Raw genomic sequence first — 25,320 nt, 5'->3', positions numbered from 1 at the left:
AAAGCTTATGCTCAAATAAATTGGTTAGTCTCTAAGGTGCCACAAGTACTCCTTTTCTTTTTGTGAATACAGACTAACAGGGCTGTTAGTCTGAAACCTGTCAAACGTTTATGTTCACGACTTCCCCTTAGTCTGCCCAGCAGCCCCCGACTTGGCGACCCTTCCTTCCCCGCGCCCTACCCCAGAGTACCCGGAGTCTGGGGCTGGTGCAGGAGACCATAGTTCCGACACGCGCCCGCTTCCCTAGTCTGGGGTCCAGGGTGCACCTGCGCGAGCGACAGCGGGTTAACACTAGGATTTTGCCCTGTCTACAGTAGGATTTTACAACGTGTTAGTTAACACGTGATCGCTGTCCCCTTGTCTCTCTTTTTCCTAGCGTAGCCCGGGCCCCAGCATTCTCCGGCCCAGGGAACGTGCCTAGAGGACTGGGAACACCCGTACTCGGCACATCCTCCCGTTTGGATTCATCACAACCGCGCTGTCCCTCAGAGCGCGATTAACTGCCCGTTTCCGCCTTGCATTTCACTCCTGCGTCTTCGGCGAGCCCGCACGAGATGGGCTCCGCGCGCTGCCCCGCGACAGCCAGGAAGAAAAGCACAAGTGTCGCTCTAACCCTGGCCGTGCTGCGTCTAGTTCTGCCTCTCCCCCGCCTAGTCCTTGAGGAAGGGCAATAATCACATTGACACTCACTCGGGACAGCGCGCAGCACAGACGCCGGAGAGCAGCTGCTCCGCGCACACATGGCCAGACACGCGGAGCGAACTTGTTACCTGCTGCGCTCCGCATAACTTTTCTCAGCTCTCGCCAATCACCGGCCGCAAATGGATCCGATTAAAACCAAATTAACCCCCTTTGCTGTTCTCCTTGAGCCCGGGCCGCTAACAGAACGCGGCGGGGCTGGGCACAGGAAGGTGACTGCGGATTTATCCTTTGTAGGGCAAGTCTTACCCTGGACTTCTGTTCAACTTGGGGGCTCAGCCCGCGCCTGTCTCCAGGGAGTCAGTCCTGTCTGGGGCCAGTCAGATGCGGTGGTATTTTATTTCAGCCCTAAAGGGCATGGCTATTGGAACACATTCATTTTGATCACTTCCCTGATTGCTAAGGGAGGCTGGGGACAGAACCACTGGCGGCATTTGTTGATTACACACCGTCCTCCCTTGACAATGAAAGGAAACGAAACGTTCCCTGGTTACATTAAAGGGCAGCAGGGCGGTTTCTCCTTGCCAATGATTCGCCGCTGTAAGTTGGTGTGCCATTGTGGTGTCTCGGCGGTGACGGGCTGAACTTTCTCGAGTGTCTGAAGTAAGCTAAAGTTAATTGCCCCTTTACAAAATATAAAGCGGGCGGTGGAAAGGCAGAGGGCTGCTACGCTTGCTGTGCAAGGTGCAGCGGCTCGGCCACCAGGCTGGACCCGCTCAAGAAGTTTCTCCTTTCCCCAGAGCGCTTCTCGAACACACCCGTCGGGCCGGAATGAGACACTCCGGTTTCTGCCCCCAAGGAATTATGCCCCCTTTAAAGGGGATCGTTTCTGCAAAGCTAAATCGGCTTGAGCTGGTTTCCTTGGGACCGTGGGTTCCTCTAACCCGAACCATGTGGATTCCTACCCTGCTGCCCCTCGCCCCAGTCTGCGGGCGACTCAGCGAGGAGAGCGCTAGGCGCTGCCCAGACAGCTACGCTGCAGAGCGCTGCCGGAACCGCGGTGTTCTCGTCCCCCTTCTGCTGCGCATCTTGCGCGCCTCTGGGCGCGGTCCTCGGGACCCCCGGCTGCTACAGCCCGAGACCCCTGGCTGGCAGCCGCTCTGGGGCTCACTTACTCACCCGGGAGGTGGAGATGACTACATCGGGACCCGATGGGCTAAAAACGCAGCCCCGGGCACGCCAGGAGCCTGTGGCCACCGCTGGTGCCAAGGGGACGGACCCATGCGGTAGCTGCGTAGGGTGGCCGGGGAGCTGCGCTTGCCTTACCCGGTCAGTGGAGAGGACCTGGCGGTAACTCTCTTCTTCCGGAGGCAGGGCAGGGAACGGTTGCATCGAGAACATGCTCTGGCTGCTGCTTAGTCTTCTCCACCTTCCTCCCCCCACCCCTTCTCCTTTCTACATCTCACACGGAAGTGCCACGACTGCCTGCCTCCCTCCCAAACCCACAGGCTGGGCTCAGGGGCGGGAGGGGGCTCCGCATTTTGTCTGCTCCCCCCGCCACCCTCTCCCACCCAATAATAATAAACCTCAACGCGCAAGCCACCATTCCCCCCTCCCCCCCTTTGTTCGCAAGGACTCGATTCCCTGGGAACAGGCTGGGAGCCAACTCCCCGAACTCATCTTACTGGGAGGAGAGGTAACCGGGGGCAGGAAACTAAGGCAGGAAGATTAAGAGTCAGGCAGATCAGCCCCAGCTTTTACCCCCATGGCAGGTAACGTGCAAAGGGATCGAGGCTATGCCCGGCCACCACTAATCACTCGCTAAAGCTAAGGGACAGGGGCTGGTCACGTAGCTCACCCCACTTGTGTAGATGAATTTCTGTCACTCTGACCTGTCCTCGCCTTATCCGGGCTACAGGGGCTCTCCTGGAGAAAAGTGGCAGCACTGCCTTGCCCCGCCACCCTTTGGTTCCCTGCCAATAAAACGATCCTATCGCCCTACCAAGTTCGGCCGGCTGGCCGGTAGCCTTTCCGGGGTCAGCCAGGTGCACAGCTTGCCCAGAGGAGCTAGCCTCCATTCCTTCCCCGGCTGATCACAAAGTAAAGGGAAGGGTGGAATCGATCCCTCCCCCAACCCAGGTTTATTTCACTCAGGCAATCTTGAATAGGATGCCACTACTGGCTGCAAAGAATATTTGGCTTCTGGGTTTATTTTGTTTTAATGGTCCTGTCGCTGACAGTTTGATGAAGCAGGGGTTGCAAAGCTCTTCTCACAAGGGCTTTTACTCCTCTGTGCAAGGAAACATGAAAGGTGGGGAGGTAATTGATGATCATATTTGATTAGACAGAATACTGTGCTCTATTTCTACAGGCTCTTGGACAAAGTACACGTTGCCCGCTCTGCAGCCTCCTGAGGGACTCGAGAAGAATGGAAATTAAGCCCCAGGGAAGTGCTGATTAAGACACCATTCACATTCCCCACCGAAGATGGCAGGTGGGGGAAGTTATCTGGGCACATTTAAAATTAATGATTGTCCTCTGATCCTATGGACTAGGTGAAATTGAGGCTAGAATTCCACAGAGAAATGGGTTAGACGTTGCCAGTATAAAAGGAGAGCCCAGCCTGGGCAAGGAGAGAAGAAAGCTGGAGGAATAGACTCCTGGGAGCTTGAAACAGGGCCAATGAGCTCCGTTCACCCTACCAGGGGCCTCCAATCCCAACTCGTTCAAGTACCTGAGCAAGATCCATCTCTTCACTTTATTTCCGAGGGGGTAAAAGTGGCATGTTGCTGAAGGACTCGAAATCCCGGAAGGGGGAAGAGCAAATCACAGATGGATGATTTCATATACAGCCTTCCCAGCCCATAGTCTAAACTCCAAGGCCGAAGAAATATGTAAAACAAATTTAAAGATAGTGTGACAGCTACCGTGCCCGGGACCTCAAAAGCTGAAAGTGAGAGAGTTTCCACAGCTTGAACCACAGAGCCAGGCGCTCAAGCTCAGAGCTGAGCCAGACTGGTATCGCTGTGGGTCAGGCACAGGGAGAAACCTCACACACAAAACAATGATTACAATCCATATAAACAGGTGTCAAAGTAACAGCCGTGTTAGTCTGTATTCGCAAAAAGAAAAGGAGTACTTGTGGCAATTTAGAGACTAACCAAATTATTTGAGCATAAGCTTTCGTGAGCTACAGCTCACTTCATCCGATGCATCCGATGAAGTGAGCTGTAGCTCACGAAAGCTTATGCTCAAATAAATTGGTTAGTCTCTAAGGTGCCACAAGTCCTCCTTTTCTTTTTGCGAATCCATATAAAATTTGCACATATTTTGATTGGTTCCCCTTCTCCTTGTACATTGCTTGTTGGCTCATGCTCCAATCTTGCAACTGGATCCGTACAGAAGGACCCTTATAGCCAGGTGGAGCCTCACTGAAGTCAGTGGATCTCTGCAGGGTTCCCAGTGTCCACATATATGCATCTGATTGCAGGACTTCAGCCAAAGATCAAGGCAGGGAGTACCTGTGTTTGCGGACAATGCCTACTACATTGTGGATGCTACCAGAATATAAAAGGATCCAGTACTTTTCCAGGAGCTGCAGTCACCCTTCACTTAGAAAGGACACCATCTTGTGTAAGTAGATTATGAGAATATGCTTCAGCTCTACTTACTAAAACAAATAAGCTTTTACTATTGTACTTTAAGAATGTTTTTTAGCGCTAGTGCAATGTCACTGTAGTGATCATAAGAAAAAAAGTGAGAATCTAGCTCCAACTAAAAAAACCCTTGACTTGAACCTAACTTCCATCACTGATCTACACCCTGGCTCTCATTCCAGACACTACCCCCTATTTTAGAGTAAAAGAGAGACCACCAAGATACTTAAATAAGCACATCTCACGATCTTCTGCCAACCCATACTCTTCCCCAGCCCTCCTGTGTCACCATCCCTTGCTTTATGCCACGCCTAATTTACCTGCAAGCTCCTAGGGCAGGGACTGGCCATTTTGTTTCTCAAATGCCATGCACACCAAACTGTACATAAATGCTTCCAATCCAAATGCTACGGTCCAATCTTGCATTTTTCACTTGGGCAAAATCCCCCGGTAGAAAATGAAAAGTAGAACAAGTTGCTGCTACTCCACAAATAACAGCAAATGTGTGGAATAAGAAACAGAGAACCAAACGGTTTAAAAGACTTTGCGACTGCTGACTGTTCAACAGTAGTCAGACAGGGAATTAGCCTTTACACAGTGATTTTCTTGGTTAATATTTTGTAAAGTATGTTAACTATTCCTCTCAAACGCCTACGTTACGAAGAGGGTGAATAGTGGCATTAACCCCATTTTACAGATAGGGAAACCGAAGCCCAGAGGAGAAGTGTATTGCTCAAAGCCCACAGCAAGTCAGTAGTGGAGCTGGAATTAGAACACCTGGACACCTCACTCCACCCACATTCTATGCTGCCACTCCAGTTGCTGAAGCCTCTGTGAAAACTATCCACATTTTTATTGTAAGGTCTGGAAGCCAGGGCAAACCTAAGCGAAGTTCTGTTTCTAGCAGCTATTTTACTGAGACCACTACATTTTGGAAATTAATATATTAACAAAGTGTTCTGTTATTTTAACATGCTCCCCTCCCCCATCGCTTCGCTTATTAGTGGTTTCCAGATCAGGAACATAGCTTGCCATTTAGTCTGTCTTCACACTAACTAGATACCCACACACAGTTGGTGACATTAGTCTATCAGCGGAAAGCAGAACTTGTTTTCCAGTGGAATGATCTGTATAAATTTATAGTACAATGCACATTTTAAAAAAACTGTTACTGAGAATAGTGAAACAAGGGAATACACATACATATTATTGTCTCCTAGCAAATTTGATTTACTAATGTAGATAATTTCTCTTTGATTTTATTGTTCTCAACCATATGCTTGGCTTCCACTGCCTGGTAGAGTGCAGAATAATTTTGTTAAATTTATATGTATTGAAAGCAACTGGTTAGTTTGGTTGGAGCCAGAAGATAAAGACTAAAGTATATACTTGCATTTCAGTGCAGCCAGAGGGAGAAATGTCTAAAATGGCCAGAGCATGAAAAATAATTTAAGAGGAAGAGATTGGAGTAAACTATATTTAAGAGGAAAAATGAGACTACACTATGCCTGACCTTTGCCTGCTTTTGCAGTCTTCTCCCAACCTGTGCATCACAGAACAGCAGCCATACAAGAAGTGTAGTTCTTAGGCTCTATGGCACAATTACTTCTGGCTAAGAGTATTAGCCATCCCACAAGTGGTAGGAATTAGCTCTCTGTCCTCATTTCCGTCCCGCACCCCAGCAGCCAGATATAGCTGGAATCAGAAAGGAGCGCACACACACACAAAATCTAAAAGAGCGATGTATGAGCTGCACCCCACCAGGCATCGTGGCTGACGCATGGCTGTTGGCGCCCCTACTGGGACAGTCCATGTTTGTACATTATCCAATATAGAGCAGTGTTTTAAAGCTTCAACTGAGCCCACAAACTTTGTACAAATAGTTTTAGTTTTGGTGTGTCTACATAGTGAGATTTTAACCATGACTATTTAATGCAGGAGGAATGATGGGATGTCTGTGTGACAGATATTGCAATCCCATGCACTATCTTTGGAGACCATATTTTATTAAGGTTATGGTTAATGTGTCACGGTGGGCCAGGAACTGTGTGCAACTCCAAGGAGGGTTATCACAGCTCTGAAAGGCGCTAAACACAGTGGGTCAGTGATTAAGGTGGCTCACTCAGGATGCAAACCCCACCAGAGAAGTAACACCCCCCCTAGGGAGGGTTGCATATCGTGGATTCTCAGACACAGACAAGGCATGTGGTATAAAAAGGCTGGGTTTAAACCGACTCAGGGGCCTTCTCTCTGACCCAGCACATGGACCTTCTGTCCAAGGGAAGCCCCCAATCCTTCTGGAAGGGTGGGGAAGATCTTGGCCTACTCGGGCCCCGTAACACTGAATGACTCTGGTAAGCTTTTAGCATGTATATAGGAACTTCCTCTTTTATGTTTTTTCTGTAATGCTTTAATGAACATGCTTGCTTAGAGCTGCGTGGCAACTGGAACCTGTTTCTAATATATTGTTCATAGCCCTTGGAGACAGAGCAATGCATGGGCCCTGGCCATTAGGCAGACCGGCTTGCTGGAGATACCACTGTGTAAGGCAGGGAGCTGTGCAGCCTTAAAACCCCTTGTCAAAAGAAAGTGCGAGAAAGGTGCCACCCCAGAGATAGGTAATGGCTGGAGTCCTGACACCTGACTGGGTGCTCCTGGAATGGACTACGGGGCAGATACAGGTGCAGTTACCGTAAAACTGTTTGTATTTAAGTTGGATGTATATTTGAATAAAGTGCCTGGATAGGGATAACAGTGCTGATATACCAACATGTTGGTCAAAGAGAGCTGAAGACCATTAATTCCCTCCCACACGATCTACTTGAGTGGACTCCCCCTCTTTCAGGTTTCACTTTTGCCAGTGCATGAAAATGAAGAAATACGAATAAATAATTGCAATGTTAAAGTTGCCTACTTTGTTGCTCTATCTACATTCTCTCCTCTCCCCCCCTTTCTCCCCTTTTCATCCTTTTAGTTATTAAGCAAAACCATCAAATTAACTTTATTGACAGAGAATGGATATTATAAAGGCTTGAGAGGAGAGACCTATTAAGTCACCTTCTCTAACTTTGCAATAGTTCAGCATTGTTCTCTCGTCTACAGTAGACTGGATAAAATCCTGGGGAATATAATTTTAAATGACAAGCAAGGGAGCTACCACCACTTCACTTGAGAGAGTAATTCCAGAGTTTAATAGATCTCAGTTAATTTTTTCCTAGAATAAATTTAATCTCCTTCCTCCTATTTATAGCTCAGGGACTGAAATGAATCTTCAGGAGGGGCAAAGAGAAAATCAGGGGAGTAGCCATCAAAAAGGGGGATATGACAAGTAGGAAATTAACAGTTTTTTCCATTTTGATCCATATCAAAGTTTACTGTTTAAGTACTGTGCGCTCCTTTATCATATTACTACTTGAGAACAAATGCATGATCTAGATTTTATTCCATGTTTATTGTCTGGCTGGGTTTTTAACAGATGACTGTAAGGTATACAGTGCCAAAAGGTATGCATGATACTTTACAGATAAATGACAGTTCTCCTGCTGCCAAGGGGCTTATAATCTAACGGCCCAATCCTCCAAAATGCTGAGTGACCCCTGAAAGGTAAGGGAGCACCTTTAACTCCTATTAATACTAGTGGGAGATGAGGTTGCTTAGCACCTTGCAGGAGTTATTCAGATTTGGAAGATGCTTTGTACTTAAATATATAGCTAAATATACTGTATTTTAAGACTAACAAGTATGTATGCTAATCAGACACTTCCCTTCTAGTACTTGTCACTTGGGCTGATATAGACTTCTCCATTCTTACTTTCTTTGCAAAATAAAATTCTTAATATTTGAATGTTTGTTCATTATGTTGTAATGTAGTAGAAACATACTATTTAAATGATTGCAAATAAGCTTCAATATTTTCCCTATACAAGTTATAAACAATTCAAGTACTGAGTAAATCATAAAATGTGTTATTTGCATGTTGTACTTCCAAATACTTTGTTGCATCTATAAACAAACTGACTAGCCTCCTCATCCAACATTAAAATGTAAGTAATCAAATGTATAAGATCATATAAGTGGAAGAGAAGTTAGTAATCTGTTGCATTTAAGATGCAGATTGTTTTAACCCACTCACATTCCTTGATGCTAGGATTCATGAATACTTATTCAACAAGCACTGATTGTAGCAGACCTACCAACTTTAGAGAGTGCAAATGACTAAGATGCTTTTCTGTGATTGGATTATACACCACTAGCTTTGATATTTTGTTTATTTTAAGTTCTATCTTTCTCTCATACCAACAGATCAGGAGATAATTAGTCCCTTTAATAAGAGGATGTGTCTTTTACATATGAAAAGAAATAATTTAAAAATGGCAATGTGTTTTCCTGCCAAACAAGAAATACAAATATTTAACATGATCAATGAAGTTGCCAGTATTTCCCTCCAATATTTTACATCAAGTTGATAAAAAAATACTCAAAGCAATCTACACAAAGCTTCTGCTGCAAGAGCAGACCATTTTCATACGGTTTCTCTATTTGGAGAGATGGATTCCTTCTCTTTTGGCAACAGAAGTAGAGCTAAGCAGGCAGACGCTTTACAATGTATTTGTTTTAATGAAGAAATAGCCAACACGGTCATAGAAAAAAATGAGTTCGTTTCAAGTAAGGTGAGAACTGCTTCAACAAAGCCCTGCTCACATTGATATGAATATTGGTCCGCAACATATTACTTGACAATGGAACAGACTATCTTCATACATCTGTTTAAGGAAAATCTCCTCTTTTCTCCTCTCCATCAAAAGGAGGATTACTTGGCATAAGTGTTCACAAAAAAATACTGTTTGCTCTCTGGCCTGGAAGAGCAAAGTCCGCATTTATGGCATGGATTTGGAATAAGCCTCTACTTATCACTAAAGGAATATATGAAAGCAGAAAAATAAAGTGGGTTTTTCCTTATACTGTAAAGGAAATTTGTTCAAGAAAAAAAAGTGTCACAAGACAGCACAGCTTTGAGAGCTCACTTCATTGTCAAGCAACTTCCCATATGATCAGCACAAGTCTGCGATTCCATTAGGCTTTTTATTTTTTTTTTGAGGCACAGAAAAATTAAGGGTTTGAAAAGTAACGATGTGAGACCCACTGTACTGGTTGTGATAGCGCAAGCGAAGTAAATAAACCTTTTGTGAGGAAAGCTGACATTTCCACTGTGGAAAGCCCAAGTCTTCTAGACCCTTTGAAGTTCTATATTCAATAAAATGATGATTAAAAGCTGCCGAAGGATGGATCTTCCTATTTTGTTTTGTATGAATTATGATTTATCTAAATCAAAGACTAAAAATACTAATCTTTATTAAGAGAGTGTCAACTCAAGGCAATCTGCTGCCCTAGGCGACGCTTCAGTGCACTGCCTTCACGTCACTGAAATATGGCCTGGCCACTGCTCCATCATGACAGGGTGGTGGCCAGGCCAAATCTGAGAAAGTGGTATTGCAACCTAGGGCCACATCACCACTCAAATTTGGGCTGGCTATCTCTTCTGTCATCATGGGGTCACAACGTCACTCAAATTTGGCCTGACTGTCCCCCATCATGACAGAGGAGCAGCTGGACTAAAATCTTCCTTTCTAGGCAGCTGCCCAGAAATCTGCCATCCCAGGCAGCTGCCTAGCTTGCCATACACAGAGCGGCCTCTGCTTATTAAAGTGGCAAAAATACAACGTTGATTTACTGCAAATATGGCTCAATTTAACCTTATTTTACAAATGTACTGGTATGCAGTACAACCAAATTAAAAAACCTATGCTTAATATTGCAAAGTGGAGTTAATGAGACATAATACAACATATTAAAACAGATGGTGAAACTATGCAGGATAAACTGCATGACCATATGCACTGTACAACTTTAAATCATTCTACTCTGAATTCATATTTTTGTGCTGTTAACTAAGATTTAAAAGCTTCACATGCTTTTTGTTTTTCCCCTCATGACATCAATTAAATATACAACTGAACTATGAACATGAAGTTCTAGTATATACAGACTAACATTCTAGCAATAAGAGGTACCTAAAGCCCAACTGAGGAATATTACAATAGATCAAATTATTTCAGTTGTTGTAAGCCATGAGCCACGCAAGCATCACAACAGCAACTCCACATACTGGCAGCATGATAAAATTCTTATATTTTTGCCACACCGATAGCTCAACTTCTACGTCATCCTTTCTTCTCTTGTTTTTTCGTCGTCCTTTTAACCTGTTCTCAAAAGCCTCTAGTTCAGCCTAGGTAGGACAGAAAACAAATAGTTGACATGTTTTCAGCATTAAAAACTTGGAAATAATACATTTATATTTTAAATGTCAATTTATGACAAGTCAGTGGCTTATGAAATAGATCTGTATACGACTGGGGGGTTGGTAGCACCACCTACTATTCAGATTGCCCCAAACTTCCCCTTTTAAGACCTTGTTGTCAGTTGCTTATAACATAGCTAAAGTTTAACCATTAGGGCTGAACTTTTACATGCCAGATGTCTGCCTCATTAATTAATTAATTTTTATTATTATTTTGGAGAGGGAAAGGGGAATTTAAGCCAAAACTGTTCAGTCATTTCAGGGAAAGGAAAAATACATTTTGTCCAGATTAAAAAATTCTGGAGACCTCTTCTTTGAACAGCTCTAGAGCACAGACCTGATGTTTTATGGGGGTGACCTGTGTGTCAAGGATGTGCCTTTTGCCATCTCTGTAAAAGAACGCTCAAATTGCTCCAAATTATATATTTGGGAAAAAAAAATCCTTTGGAAAAAAAATCACAGTTCACACATGCTCAGTAGAGACTTTTCAGATTTTAATAGCTAAAAATCATTGAAGACTCCATCCTCGCCAAGTGCTGACTAGACTGCACATGCACCATCCCACAAAGCAACTGAGCATGCTTCCGACCAGGCAAACAGAGGTGAAGCCAGACTTTCCCTGTAATGGCTGCTCCAGGCCATGGTGGAGCTGGGCACCCAAACTGACAGCAGGAGGCCCATCTCTCCTATGTTCTCCGTGACCCCATTCCTGGCACCCCGGCAGCAAGAGGAGGACCAGCTGATTTGAATGCAAAGGGGACAAAAGCTGGACAGGGGGAAGGAAAGGAGTATATTGGGAAAAGGAATCTGAAACTGGAACTGGTTGGGTAAGAAAATTAGGACTAGGAGCCAGGGACGCAAATGAGCAATGGGGTGGGGAGATGATGAGATTAGAGAAGGGAGATCAGGATTCAGACCCAGGACGTGTGAAGGTGTGGGGAGGAAACAGGAGAGACCTGATAATGACCTGGACGCGGGAGAAAAACTGGGACTGGCTGGGCAAAAAGACAAGGAGAGTGGGAAGACAGGGACAAGGAGCCATAAAGGGGGTGAGGGGAAAGACAGATTGGATGAGGAGCCTGGGGAGGCAGACTAAGTCTATGAGCCAGTGGGAGGGCAGAGACACGTCAGACAAGGAGCAGGAAGAGAAAGGAGGGTTTCACGGTTAGGGGCAACTGAATGCTGCACTGGAGAACTGGATTCTATCCCTGCCTCTGCCACAAAATCCCTAGTAATGTAATGCTAGTCAAGCCCCTTAAACCAAAACTTTTCAGTTTTTCATAGGTGGCCACAAACTCCATTCCTCATTTTCTAGGTGTCCAATTTGATTCCCTGTGGTCTGATTTACAGAAGAAGTGCTGAGCACTTACAGTTGAAACTTAAGTCATCTGGAGCTGTGGTTTGAACAAGTGCTATATAATCCTAAGTCCTCTAAATAACTGGGTTGTACATGTCTAAAATGGGGCACTCAAAACTTAGTGGAAACTTGACCTTACTCTCTCTGTGCCTTGATTTCCCAATCTGTATGGGGACAGAGCCATCCCCTCACCTAGCAAGATGTTGTAAAGTTAAATTAACCAACGTGCTGTACACTTTGTAGCTTCTCTAGGCTGAGCTCATTGCCCTCTATCTCCCGCCCACAAGGTTTCTCTGCACAACCCTTCCATCACCCTCTATTTCAGGGACACCCTGAAACCCCCACCTCCACATTCCAGGACCTCTGCACCCCCCTTCCCCTCTCCAGCATACGCTGAGGCTCTGTGTACCCTCCATGTCCCTCTTCCCACACACTACTGTCCCCCATTTCCCTCCCATGCCAGGGGGTAGGTGTGCCCTTATTCTTCCCATGCCCTCATCCCCTCCATTACATGGTGTCTGTATCCTCCCCAGCCCCGCCCCACCTGTCAGGGATTTCATGCGACTCCCATTGCCCTCACGCCAGGGTCCCAGTTCCCATCCCTCCCACGATGCCAGGGGTTATGCACACTTGCCCTTTCCCTCCTGCCCCTCCACCATTCTTATTTATTTTATTTCTGGGAGATAAATCATTCATGGTGTCAAGTGTATTGGGAGGATCAGCAGAGCTGAGATGGGGTATTGTTATGCTGGAAAGTGTTAACGGGTTCTTTGATCTCTAAGCAAGGGTCCACAAACTTTTTGCTGCCATGACCTTGTTTTAATGAAGTATTTCCTGCCAGGACCCCCCAGACAACATGGAGGACACTATTCTGAAGAGCAAAATGGCATTCTCAGCCCAGTGGGGCCTTGCACACACTGTACGTTGAGGTCATGCCGATCCCTATTGTGTGGAGGACACCTTTTTCCTCTGCAGAATGTGACCTTGTACATATGGTGCATGTGAGGTCACGCTTCATCCATTGTTTTCTCACATTAACCATACACGCAAGGTCATGTTGTGCAAAGCAAAAGGACATCTTCCATATGTTAAGGTTCACCATGACCCCATCTGCTGATAGCCTGACCCTATTTGGGGCTGCATTCCACAGTTTGGAAACTGCTGCTCTGTAGACAACTGCAGACCTGGATGAAGCTGCTGGGCCTGCTAGCCAGATGCCAAAGGCTCCATATGTCCCCTATTTCCCCCTTCCAGTTTTTCTCTCACACACCAAAACCCACCAATAGGATCCTGTCCATTGATGCCTAAAATATTCCCATAAATGTTGCGATTTAGCAGATGTTGTGTTCAGAAGTTATCACATTACTGGGGCACTTCTCTGAGTTGAGTGTGAACATTTGTCTACACGTGAAAATTAATTCAGAAAAAGGTAGTGTGTGAATTTAAAGCAAATTTACTATTCCTGATTAATTCTAGGAGTGGTGGAATGGTCTAATTCCAGAGGCAGAGTGGACTTGTTTATATATTAGAATTAGAAAAGGTACAGAGAAGAGCAAAAAAAAATAAAAATAAAAATAAATAAAGGATAGGAACCAGCTTCCATATAAGGAGAGATTAAAAAGACTGCAACTTGGAAAAGAGATGACTAAGAGGTTTACATAAATCATGACTGGTGTTGAGTTAGCCAAAAAGGAAGTGTTATTTACTCCTTCATATAACACAAGAACCAGGGGTCACCCAATGAAATTAATAGGCAACAGGTTTAAAACAAACAAAAGGAAGTACTTCTTCACACAACACACAATCAATCTGAGGAGCTTGTTACCACGGGATATGGTAAAGGCCAAAATTATAACAGTATTCAAAAAAGAACTAGATAAGTTCATAGAGGATAGGTCATCAATGGTTATTAGCCAGGATGGGCAGGGATGGTGTCTCTAGTCTGTGTTGCCAGAATCTGGGAGTGGATGACGGGGGATGGATCACACAATGACTTCCTGTTCTGTTTATTCCCTCTGAAGTATCTGTCATTGGTCACTGTCTGAAGACAGGATAGTGGGCTAGACGGATCATTGGTCTGACCCAGTATGGCCATTCTTATGTTTCAAATTACCTTAAATCAGAATAATGGCATGGAGTTAATCAGGAATAGCTATTCTGGAATAGCTCCCTGTATAGCCAAGCCCTTAGACTTCACTGTGCTTAGCCAATTAACACTTATGAAGCACTGTGATTCTATAGTGATAGGCACCATAAAAAAGCCCACAAGGAAATTAATAATTTTATTGTCAGAGCTGGGTTTGACTAACGCACAGTAAATAAAGTCTACAGTCAAATCAGCAAGGGAGGTTAAAACAAAATATTGAATAGCAGCTGACTAAGTGAGCTCTATTCATCCTGTGTACTAAATGAGACAGGGGTCCTGTAGAAAAAAAATAGTATGTGATCATGTAATTAAAAATGGAATCATAATGCGCGCACACACGGGGGGCTGGGACAAATTAAGTTTGCATGAGCAACTATAAATCCTAACTTGTTAGGGCTTGACTTTTCACCCTTTCTAAAATGTTTTTAAAATCTTTTTGCATACATAAAAACATTTAATTACTATCATCAGCAGGGTTTGAACCCTGACCCTCCAAGACTGCAGCAAAAGACCACCACCACTTGCGCTTCAGAACTAAATACATTAACTGCCAGCTGCAGAAGTCTGTTAACGCAGAATGAGGGATGGACAGCTGGATCTACAGGGTTGGGCAGCCCAGCCTGGCATTGCCCCTACATGGAGGAAGAGAGCACTAAAACTCCGGCCCCATGTGGTGCCTCTGTGTTAGGAGAGGAAAGAAAGATGGGTTGCTGGATCTAGGTGCTGGGTCTAAGGGTGGTCTATGGTGAGGACAGGGAACCTGACCAGGCACTCTTCCCCCCCCCTCCACTGGGAAAATGGGGGATCCTCCCCCATGTGACGTCCTCAAAGGGGCTTGGGCACTGCGGCCATGTGTGGTACACAGACCAGCTCTCTCCTGCCCCATCTCTCTGCTGCTACAGTACAATCTGCTGCTACCACTATTTTGGCATCAGCTCAACCTTAGAATTTTTTTGTCCAGTTATCTTGGAAGGCTACCAAGATTTTCCTGGGGTATGTGAACAAGAGAAGAGAAATTGCAATTTTAAACAATTTCAAGCTCCAAAAGTGTGAGCAAGGTTTCACTGAAGAAAAAGAAAAGGCACTTCTGCAGCCTGAGTGCTATCAGGCCTGCTGCAAAATAATGGAGGTGCGAAGTTCTCAAATTAAGAATATTTTATAAGTGTAAAGTGTTAGAGGGGTTGCTACGTCAATATAGCTAATCAAGCATAGGCATTTATTTTAATAAAATATGTAACTTTTACCTTGTCAGAAGGAGAAAGCACAAACAGGGGATGTTTTATTGTACTACAAGGTCCCTAAGAAAATTGCAGCCTCCATTTAAATGCTTACAGGGTCTGTTTCTGCAACCAAAACTACATTTTCTTATTTTATAAAGGTTTGGCAAAATGTAAAAGAGCAATTGCATACAAAAATACTAATTTAATACAATACTTAAGATATTTTAACTCATGAAACATGAATAATGCGTTAATCATTTATACATGATTTTGCACATACTTATAGATGTTTGGTGATGTGGAAGAACACTTCGGCTTTACTATAATAAGTCACTCATAACACAGGCCTGAGTTCTTTGGGCCAGAATCCTTAGCTGGTGTGAAAAACCTTGGCCCTTAGCATCTGAAGACAATGTACTGCAAACCTTTAGCTATGCATAAATTAACAGATTTACCAAGAGAATTAAGGCCATGTCTACACTACAGTTTATGTCGGCATAACGTATCACTCGGGGATGTGAATAAATCAGCCCCCCGGAGCAATGTAAGTTACACTGACATAAGCACAGTGTGGACAGCACTATGCTGGTGGGAGAGCTTCTTTTGACAGCACAGCTTCTGCCACTCACAGGGGCTGGAGTAGTTAAGCTGACAGGAGAGCTCTCTCCCCCATCAGCTTAGAGTGGCTACACTGGAGAGCTTACAGTGGCGCAGCTGTAAACTCTCTAGTGTAGCCCTGCCCTAAGACTTGGGGAGAGGTGCTAGGGTCAGAGGAAGAAGGGTTGGTACCTGTTGCCTTCGCTTTTCTTCTTCAATAGCAGCTTTGGCTTCTGCCTCTTTTATCTGTTCAAACACATACAAAATAATGGGTAACTGACATTGTAAGTTACTGATTATAGTATAAATTCTGTTTTCTGATTTCTCACAGGATCATTTTGGCTTTTCACAGAATGAGACTCATTACAAAAATACCAAAAAAGTGTAAACTTCCTCCTGGGTGAGCTTCTAATCTACTACTTAGATTGCAAGATACTCAGGGCAGAAATTGCATTGTCATATATTGGGGAAGTATCTAGCACATAGCGGGGTGCCTTTGGTTTATAAATAATAATAGCATGCTGTGATAATTTGTGAATCCGTCTATACAATTTATTAATTGCGTTTGATACTGGGGGCTTTGTACATATCTGTGGCAGACTGCAAATTCCATTTTCAGCGTGCAGCCTTTTGCCTTCTCTATTACTTGTTTGCCTCCATGCTGGACTGAAAATTTCAAAGGCTGGTGGCAAAAGAACAACAGAGTTGTTAAAATATGATGCTCAGCTTTCCAAATGACAAAGATCAGGAGAGAGATTGCCTTGACTACAAAGTCAATTGGCAGGGCTCTCTGATCACCTGGGGATGCTGGCAGCAGGGTCACCTGACATAGGGAGCCAAAAGTTATAAAAATGGGGGGACTGGAGTTTTCTGGGCCCTTTGGCCATTTTGTCTCCAGCTAAAGAGGAGAGAGAAGCATCCCAGCATGTAGGTACCTGCAGGAGGTAGGGGCCCTGCCCAGTTCCCCCCACTCTCATGGGAAGGGTAAGCTATGAGAGGCATTGGGGTTAGGACATTTTTAAGTCTTCTAAATGATGAAATAAAAGAGAAATGACATTAGACTCTGGTAAAGTAGTAAATACTTTACAACTATGCTGTTTCCCCCTGAGAGAGTTCACTGATAAAGCAGAAGGCTCAAACCTTGAGGAGGGATTCTGTGAGAGGGTGTCTAAGTACAGGGGAGTCCGAATGGTCAGCCACGAATCTAAAGGGGCTAGGCTGCTGAACAGCAGGTTTCAGTCCTCAGGATGGTGAGACAAAGGATCAGAACCCTACAGAGTGTGCCTATGGACCCCGAGGTTAGGACAGTGACTGGACTCTGTTCAGGCCGAGAGGCTTAACACACCTGGGGATCCAGTGACCCAGAGGCTTGGACTCCCTTCACAGCAGTCTTGTGGGTGGCCACCAGGGGCACTCAACCAGATCTGACACATGCAACGTTCAGCAGCTCTAAGTTCCTCAAAGATGTACTGAGTTTCCTGTTACACATATACTTCTGGAACACCATTTCTCAGAATACTATAGTGTAAACAGTGAACTAGCAGCAAGTAGGAAAAATAAAACATTAAATATATATAAAATGAAACTATTCCTTGTACCTGAAATCAGCAAAAAAAAATCTCACTCACTAATGTGAAGTCAGGGTTTAGCTTTAGCTCTTGGCAGTGTTTCTTGAAAGCAACGGCATTTCTAGACCTTTAATATTTTTAGCTATTGTATTACTCTGATAAAGTTACATTCAAAATCTGCTTAATAACCTGAAAGCAAGCACCATTTAGATCCCAACATTAAACTTGAATAGATATTTCAATTATTTATTTGCATTCGGACAGTGACAATGTGCTAAACATTGTCCACATAGACAAGTCCCTGTCCCAAATAGCTCATAATCCAAGAAGAAATGTTGAAGACAAAGTGGAACTCTCAGAAATTTACACTATATAGTACACCATGTACATGCTCATCACTGAAGGCAATTTAATAAGCAGCCCAATAACCTTTGTAGATTTTCATGTACCCTTTTAAACTGTTGAGGCAGGAAGCTTAAAAAGCCACAAAAATGGCTTACAGAATTAAGAACGGCAACAAAATGCAAAGTGAAATAAAAAAGACTTTATTGGAAAAATATTTCAACCACATATACTTGTACCCAAAAAGTGTGGCGTGAATAAGTGTACAAATTCCAAGTGTCTGATATTTTACCGCCACCTATTGGTAAGGCATCAGCTCTGAAAGATGAGTTAGCCATCCATGATATAACACAGCTAACGGTATGAAAGAGAGCAGCAGACTACTGTGGTTGAACTTGAACCAGGGGGAGAGGATTAACCAAAATGATCAGTGTATGTTCCACTGAGAAAATGAGGTAGAGTCGGTAGAAAAAATGTTCTTAAAAAGAAAAGAATGTGCACTAAAAGAAATCTCAAACTACTCAGCAGTGCGCATTCATTAGGCACTATTATACTGGCTTGTACAGTTAAAATGTCAGTGATTTCTGGAAACTGATGGTCACCTTGTAACACTGCAAGATGGTTTCTTTTGTAAATGTCTGCAGTCTTAATCAAAATGCTGCTCAGTCTTGATATGCTGCTCTGAACTGTAATTATGTGGAGTGTACATAATAGGAGTTAATTCTAGTTTGTCATTATCAAGCCTTCACATGTTCCAGAATATTGCCTAATAATAAGCACTTGTATAACACTTTTCAACTTCAAAGCACAGAACACTCAATTCTGAGGCAGGTATTCAGTTATCCCATGCCCAACATGTCTGTGGCAACGCATGCAGTGAAACCTGGGAGTGCTTGGCTACTAGTCTTATGCTCTGTGCACTAGACAATTCTTCCCTGCGGATTACAACAAGATTGCAAAAAACAGCAGAGGGCGTACAGCCAGTTTATGCTGTCACTTGCTAGTGTTTAATTTTGAGTCTGAAAATCTCAGTTCTTAAACAGAAAAGGTCTAGTCTGAGACTGTTGAAATGACTCGTAAGATAACCGAAGTATTTTTCAGCTAAGCCATGGACATAAGTGGCCAGATTGCTTGTCGTCATCCGATTGCTGTTCAGCTGCTACTGAGTTAGTGGTTTCAGTCCAGTCTCTAGTGAACATGTGCCCACATCACTAAAATTACGATCACAAATTGTGGTCTTAGCAAAGGTGCCAAGGACTGAACAAATTCTTCTATTCCTCGTGACTGATTTCTAGAGCAAGGTGGAGGCATATTGATAGCATGAGAATGCTAGTATTACAACTACATGTGAGGACAAAGGATGTCAGTCTCCTTAGAAGTTGCAGTCACGCTGGCAATCTTTATCAAAACATTTTAATTGAAAAGCACCTGTAGCTAACAAGACTTGTTCAAAATCCTTCATTATACAGAGAATGGGCCAAACTCATCCATCATTTACACTTTCATAAACCCAGAATAATTTCACTGATTTCAGAGTTATTCCAGATTAAGGTCAGAATAAATGAGATCCCAGTTTAACCCAATGTATTTTCTACCGGCTATTGAGAAAGTTCTACGATTTCCCAAACAGCTATTCTAACTAATTGCAACAGGGTATATAGAAACCATATGGCTACCTTGCACTGCTTCTGACGAAGAGGGATAATTTTGGCCATTCATAGTTTCTGAGTTAAATTCATTCTCTGACATGACTGAAAATCAGTGGGTAACATACCTTGAGCAAGCAATGTTCCTGGGGGACAGTTAAGAGGTGCCCCAGAATCAGAGTTGAATAACTATATAGTTTGAGGATTTCAAGGGCACGTCCTGTTCCCATTCCACAAAAATACAAAACCCTCCCCTAACAATAGTATAAAAATGGGTCCTCCACAAGGTCAACTGTGTACAGACTGAAGCATTTTTCACTCCCCTCAAAGGCTTTGCCATAGTATAGGGCACAATTTAGCCCATGAGACAGGCTACGACACACGAGAAAAAATTACCGGAGTATTATTCTAGCATAACCCAAAAGTTCACTAACTCATACTTATGTTAAGTATTAGCATTGTGTCTACAAAAGAACTATTTTTCCACATTTAACCAAAACCAACAGTCTGAAGCAGCAGCTGTTAAACATGTACATTTGATTTGATTACATGATATTTCTTGCTGGTATTGTCTTGGAAAATAAAACTGTATTCATTTCTTTTTTTCTGAAGCAGTGAGAATATATTATAACCACAAGAGAGACATTACCTCAGATGCTTTCCGTTTCATTTCCTTACACAATGTGTCACATTCTAGTGAAACCTGGCCTTCTCGTACCTTGCTGCACTGTAATTCCTGTAGGTATGAAAAAACTTCAAATTTAAAAACCACTTCTCTACATAAAGTATACAGTTTATTAATTATCAACATAAAAGATATGACAGATTTCTATTTGATAAAACATGCTCTAAATGTGTTTTATAAAATGGAAAAAAGCTAATTAGAACATTTTCAAGTCTATAATTTTATTTTTGTAATTCAGTGAAGATCAAAGTATCAATACAATTAATACCATGCAAAGTGATTTTTTTTAATTAGTTATGTTTATATTTCACCATTTTCATTGTCTCCTCCACCCCGCACAGCCTCAGAGGTGGGTGGAGGCCTTTGTCTGGGCCAGCAAGGAAAAGAAAATCCTTGGCCCTTTTAAAGAATTACATCCTTAAGTGTAATGCAACTAGCACCTTGAACATTCAGGTATAGACTGGGGTGTGAAAGCATTTACTCCACTCCATTTGAGAGCAGAGTGAAAGCTCTCTCAATTTGACATTACAATCTTGGGTGTCATGGGTACACCCTGGGCTGGCATCAGACACTTATTGGGTTGTTTATTGAGCAGCAGACTTTGCAACAGGGTATCAGACTACCAGAAACCATAGCAGGTTCTAGCTAGGTTATTGCAGGGGTGAAATCTACCAGGGCTAATAAGGAGACAGAAGGGCAGATTCAGATGGGGACTTTGGTGTTTAGGGGTTTGTAATGGGTTAGGAGAGAGATCTGCCAACCTGAATCTCAGAGTGTCAAAGAAACCAATTAAGGGCTGACAAGGTAAGTCATTATACTAGGAGTGTTGGGAGGCTGGGATTTGGCCAACCAAAGCAGTATAAACTTGCTGCGCATGGAGGCTGCTGGTGCCAGGATGCTCTTCCCTCACTGGGAAAGAAATTACCTCAGAAAAGGAAGTTTCAGTTCACAGTGATGTCAAAGAAGCTGTATTTCTGAGGTTCTCCTATTGAACTTGGATCCCACTTGTTCATGACTGGAGTGGCTGGAATAGGGGCCAAAGGGGGTATCTCTATCAATGGTGGCATCCAAATGCAGAAAGGGGCATGGAGACCCATCAGGGAGGATATTCAGTGCCTTGTATGTACTAAACTCTTCCTATTTATTCTTTCCCTCACAGGAGTTGGTGACGGGATGTTTGGGCACAACACTGCATTTGACTCATAGGTAGGTGGCCGGTTCATGCTGGAAATTCACTGCTGGGCCTCAGTGGTGAGGCAACTCTGTGTTGGTCTGGGTGAAGGGGCATGCTCTGGTGCCAGCAGATGCCCTTTTATGTCTGTTGGCTAGGGAAAGGCCACATGAATGGATCAATCTACTACAACCTAATGATGATGCCAACATATTTGCATTCAGATTTACACAGAAACTTAGCTGTGTCAATGGATTTTTTATGTAATTAAATATGCACTTCCCTGATCTCTGGTCAGAAAAATGTACTTTGTTTCTTTTATCTGAAATAGTTTTGAGTGAGACTTATCATATACTAGTCTCCCAGTGGAGCTATAAAAATCTAAGTGTATTTGAAACAATTCACTGCAATATTACAATATTTGTAGGTTACAGAACAATTTTACATCTTCAATGAATACTTTGATAACAAGGGTAGGCTCCTCAGCTGACATAAGTGTTTTAGCTCCATTAAAATAATTGGATCTACTGTATACCAACTATTTACTCCAGTGATGATCGTGCCCTGTGGATGCAGAGATAAAGCAAAAAAGGAAGTTTACAGCTACAATTCTCTCAAAATTACAACATGGAATTTACCTTTTTCATTCTCTTGCATGGACATCTGAGTTTAACCTTCTGGTTGCAATTTTGAGGACAATCACCCGAATGGCAAATCTCTTTACATCGATGACCACAGGGCAACTGAGAAACAAAGAGACCGGTTCTCTGCAACTGGACTATAAAATGTTTCTATTTCAAACACAGCATTTAAACAGAAGTAAAGTCACGAAAGCGCAATTAATGTATCAGTTTCCCACGCATGTAGTAACTAACTACATGAAGCTGGGAATGGACAACAGAGGATGGATCACTTGATTACTTGCTCTGTTCATTCCCTCTGGGGCATCTCGCATTGGCCACTGTCGGAAGACAGGATATTGGGCTAGATGGACCTGTGGTCTGACCCAGCATGGCCCATTCTTAGGTTCTTAGCTTGTTCATTAATATTTGCTTTTTATTTATTCACAGCATTTTTAGTTCCTATTACTAGGAACTATGCAACGTGCAAAGTATGATTTCTCTTTATGAACTTCATTTTCACAGTTTGATTGAAAACAAGATCCAGTTATTTTAAATACAAATTTTCAGTAAGTACAATATCTCCTTTAAAATGACACACACAACAACAATATACAAGTCCAGCCATGTATATTTTGGAAGGAATAAGGTCTGGAAGAAGGGGAAAAGGAGGGAAAGAAAAAATTAGAAGCTGTTGTTCTGCATTCCATATCTTCAAGTTATATTTCAAATGGGCGAGAACAAAAACAGAAGGAAATGGAAGTTTCTACTATGACGTATTTTGAACCATAAACTGTACAATAAGGATACACTACATCAAAGGTTTTTTTAGCCTCCTTTCAAATTCAGAAAATCTTAAGTGTGAGGCTTTGAAGGACTATCCCATTTCTTGTCTTTGGGATATGGGGGACTACAAACTTTTTTCCTATTATAAGTAGAAATCCTTTAAATAAGACTACAAAAAAAAAACAATTCAACTGCTTTTTTAAAAAAAGATATTTTTATTATCCTATATGACAGACATTTTTTAATGTTAACTATGCCTGTTCTTGTAAGTGCTCATTGAAGATTTCACTAATTTCTTACAACAGTATGGTGATTATAATTAATTTAGGGATGCACCAAACACTGTATTAGATATAAAATGCCAGAGGACAGAGACATTTTTCATTTAAGGTAAAGAACTTAGCTTCACATAACCCTTTACATATCTATGAAAATACTTTTTTCACCCCTCAACTGCTAAACATGCTTTTAATAACCTAAGCTGCTACCTAAAGGTAGCACGTTTGATTAAGTGATTTATAAATGAACTTTAATTCCCAAAACTGTTCAAAAATTTTATCTGGAGATACTCATAGTTTAAAGTAAACTTTCAGTTGTAGTCAAGTGATTAATATACTCTGGAAAATGTCAAAGGGAGCCACAATTATTTTAATATTTAGAATGTGTGTTTTTCACATTTACTGGTAACTGTAAGTTTATAACATATTACATGAATAAATCCAGAAGAATTTAACATTACGTACTATTATAAAATAACCCAATGAAGTGCATATATATGTTAGTAAATTCAGATTCACAGACTTAAAAGTAGTATTAACTGATTTAGCCAAGAGTCTATAGATACAGAGCACATGCTTCAATCACAGAACTTGCATGATCTTTAGATAGAAAGTTTGTGCACATACCTGTTCCTACTATGTCTCAGACAAAATTTCTTTGTGTAAGTAGGTAGCCCTAGCAATGTCGATCACTATACTATTAATGTACCTATCTTTTTGAATGGAGTACAGTTGACATTATGCAACAGTGTTTGACTGTGTTTACCTGCTGGTGAGCATAAAATTTGTCTTTTACAGGTTCTGACAAAGTTTCCTTGCACTGCTCAGCAGTGCAAGAGTCTCAAGGAAGAGCAGAAGGAACTGTGTTTGCCTCCAAGACAGAGAAATAAAATGTCAAATTATATCTAACAAACACTGCATGGCACAGCAATATTTGTACCCCAATATTGCAGTTCTTACTCACGTAAATAGTTCTGAAGTGAGTGAGATTACACACAAGTGCTACAGGACCAAGCTCCAAGGCCTACAATGTTTTTCTTAAAGTCTCCCACTGTTGCACTGCCACCAGTGTAACATCAGGGTGGGACTGCTAGTGTAGACCACCTGCTGGCATTTCAATTAACATGAGCCGGGTTAGATAACAGTGGTAAAAAACCCTGTGCCTTCAATTTAAATTAGATCTCACTGTTGCTGCCGCCAAATTAGATCACCACTAGTGCAACTGTGGGAGAATTTTTTTTTAAAAAAAAGCTTAGTGTATATACTCAGATCAATCAAGAATGTAATGTCTACATTCCATTAGCTCCCTTTTACACTATGCAAAATCACACTCTCAGTAGTCCATAGCAACTAGACCAAATGCTGCACCTATCTGACTAGGTAGTTGATAGATGCCAAACATTTTAAAAAGAAAATCCTTTATGAAAAACACCAAAACCAAATAAACCAAAAGCTACAAGTATGAAAACACAAAATTCCAAAACTTCTTTCATCTGGGTGCCCAGTTCAAATCCTGTTCTCTGCTTCATAAGGAGTGGAAGAAGGGCTACTGCAGTTTGCTGCCGCAGCAGAGAGTGAGGCCACACCACCATGGTGCCCGCCCATGGATTAGCATACAGATCTAGATACTGGGAATTGAGGTGATCATTTTGGTTGGCTGATTGTAAAATTTTTCCTCAAGTGCATGATCTAACTATACTATGCATAGGTCAAGGTGGACAGTGGGAGGAAGCAGCTGGTTGTTTCCAACAGGGTCAGAGCACCTGAACTGTCAGAGCTGGATGAAGGGATTTTTAAAAGAACAAACAAAAAGGGAAATAATTTATCTTATATTATACTAAAAATAAATAAGATAAAGAAACTAGAGATAGAAAAGAACTAGTCCATCATGTGCATATCCCTGTCAGGGTCCTGTGTGTGTGAAAATCGGTAGTAATCTGACTGAAACAGTTACCATTTTTGGGTGTTCACTGGTTTCCATAGTTCTAGTGAACAGATGTCTGGTCTCTTAAACAAAACCACCACTCCTGAATGGCACTCTTTTTGGCAGCCTCAGAGGCAAAGTACAAATGGAAACAAAAATATTCCTTTCAACCCGAATTGTGGGCCCTCTAGTTTAAACGTTAAAAGACCTATTATGTGGGGTTATGTGGGAAAGCTTATATTCCTCCTGCCATACCTTGTTCTGTGTGGCTTTTATCCGCGGGAAATTATTTCACAAGTACTGCATTTACTTTTAAAAAAATTTACA

The 25,320-nt window shown here is 42.6% G+C and overlaps 2 protein-coding genes and 1 long non-coding RNA gene across 10 annotated transcripts in view; 1 reads left to right on the top strand and 2 right to left on the bottom strand.

Annotated features, from left to right (window-relative positions):
- CORIN (corin, serine peptidase) overlaps positions 1–2,139 on the bottom strand; it is a 331,431-nt gene extending 329,292 nt beyond the window's left edge. For all 5 annotated transcript variants that reach the window (XM_075127943.1, XM_075127945.1, XM_075127946.1 and 2 more), the window contains exon 1: positions 1,966–2,139. In XM_075127943.1, the coding sequence (XP_074984044.1) occupies positions 1,966–2,040 (75 nt within the window). In that variant the 5' untranslated portion in view covers positions 2,041–2,139. The remainder of the gene's footprint in view (positions 1–1,965) is intronic.
- On the top strand, positions 440–23,982 carry LOC142071922 (uncharacterized). Of its 3 annotated transcripts, XR_012668168.1 has the most exons (5): positions 2,335–2,411; positions 3,011–3,133; positions 4,130–4,272; positions 21,374–21,420; positions 23,868–23,982. It is a non-coding gene; the product is annotated as an uncharacterized LOC142071922 (long non-coding RNA). The 3 variants fall into 3 exon arrangements; XR_012668169.1 differs by lacking the exons at positions 2,335–2,411; positions 23,868–23,982 and adding an exon at positions 440–1,302 and having other exon boundaries at positions 21,374–21,574; XR_012668170.1 differs by lacking the exon at positions 23,868–23,982 and having other exon boundaries at positions 2,257–2,335; positions 21,374–21,574.
- NFXL1 (nuclear transcription factor, X-box binding like 1) overlaps positions 7,719–25,320 on the bottom strand; it is a 91,646-nt gene continuing 74,044 nt past the window's right edge. For both annotated transcript variants that reach the window (XM_048848390.2, XM_048848389.2), the window contains 4 exons: positions 22,024–22,128; positions 20,179–20,265; positions 16,166–16,219; positions 7,719–10,581 (listed from right to left, as the gene is read on the bottom strand). In XM_048848390.2, coding sequence (XP_048704347.2) covers positions 10,408–10,581; positions 16,166–16,219; positions 20,179–20,265; positions 22,024–22,128 — 420 coding nt within the window. In that variant the 3' untranslated portion in view covers positions 7,719–10,407. The remainder of the gene's footprint in view (positions 10,582–16,165; positions 16,220–20,178; positions 20,266–22,023; positions 22,129–25,320) is intronic.

This window comes from Caretta caretta, chromosome 4, assembly GCF_965140235.1.
Source record: "Caretta caretta isolate rCarCar2 chromosome 4, rCarCar1.hap1, whole genome shotgun sequence".
Taxonomy (NCBI): Eukaryota; Metazoa; Chordata; order Testudines; family Cheloniidae; genus Caretta; species Caretta caretta.
Note: the sequence above shows the minus strand (reverse complement) of the source record. Positions and strands in the feature narration are given on the sequence as shown.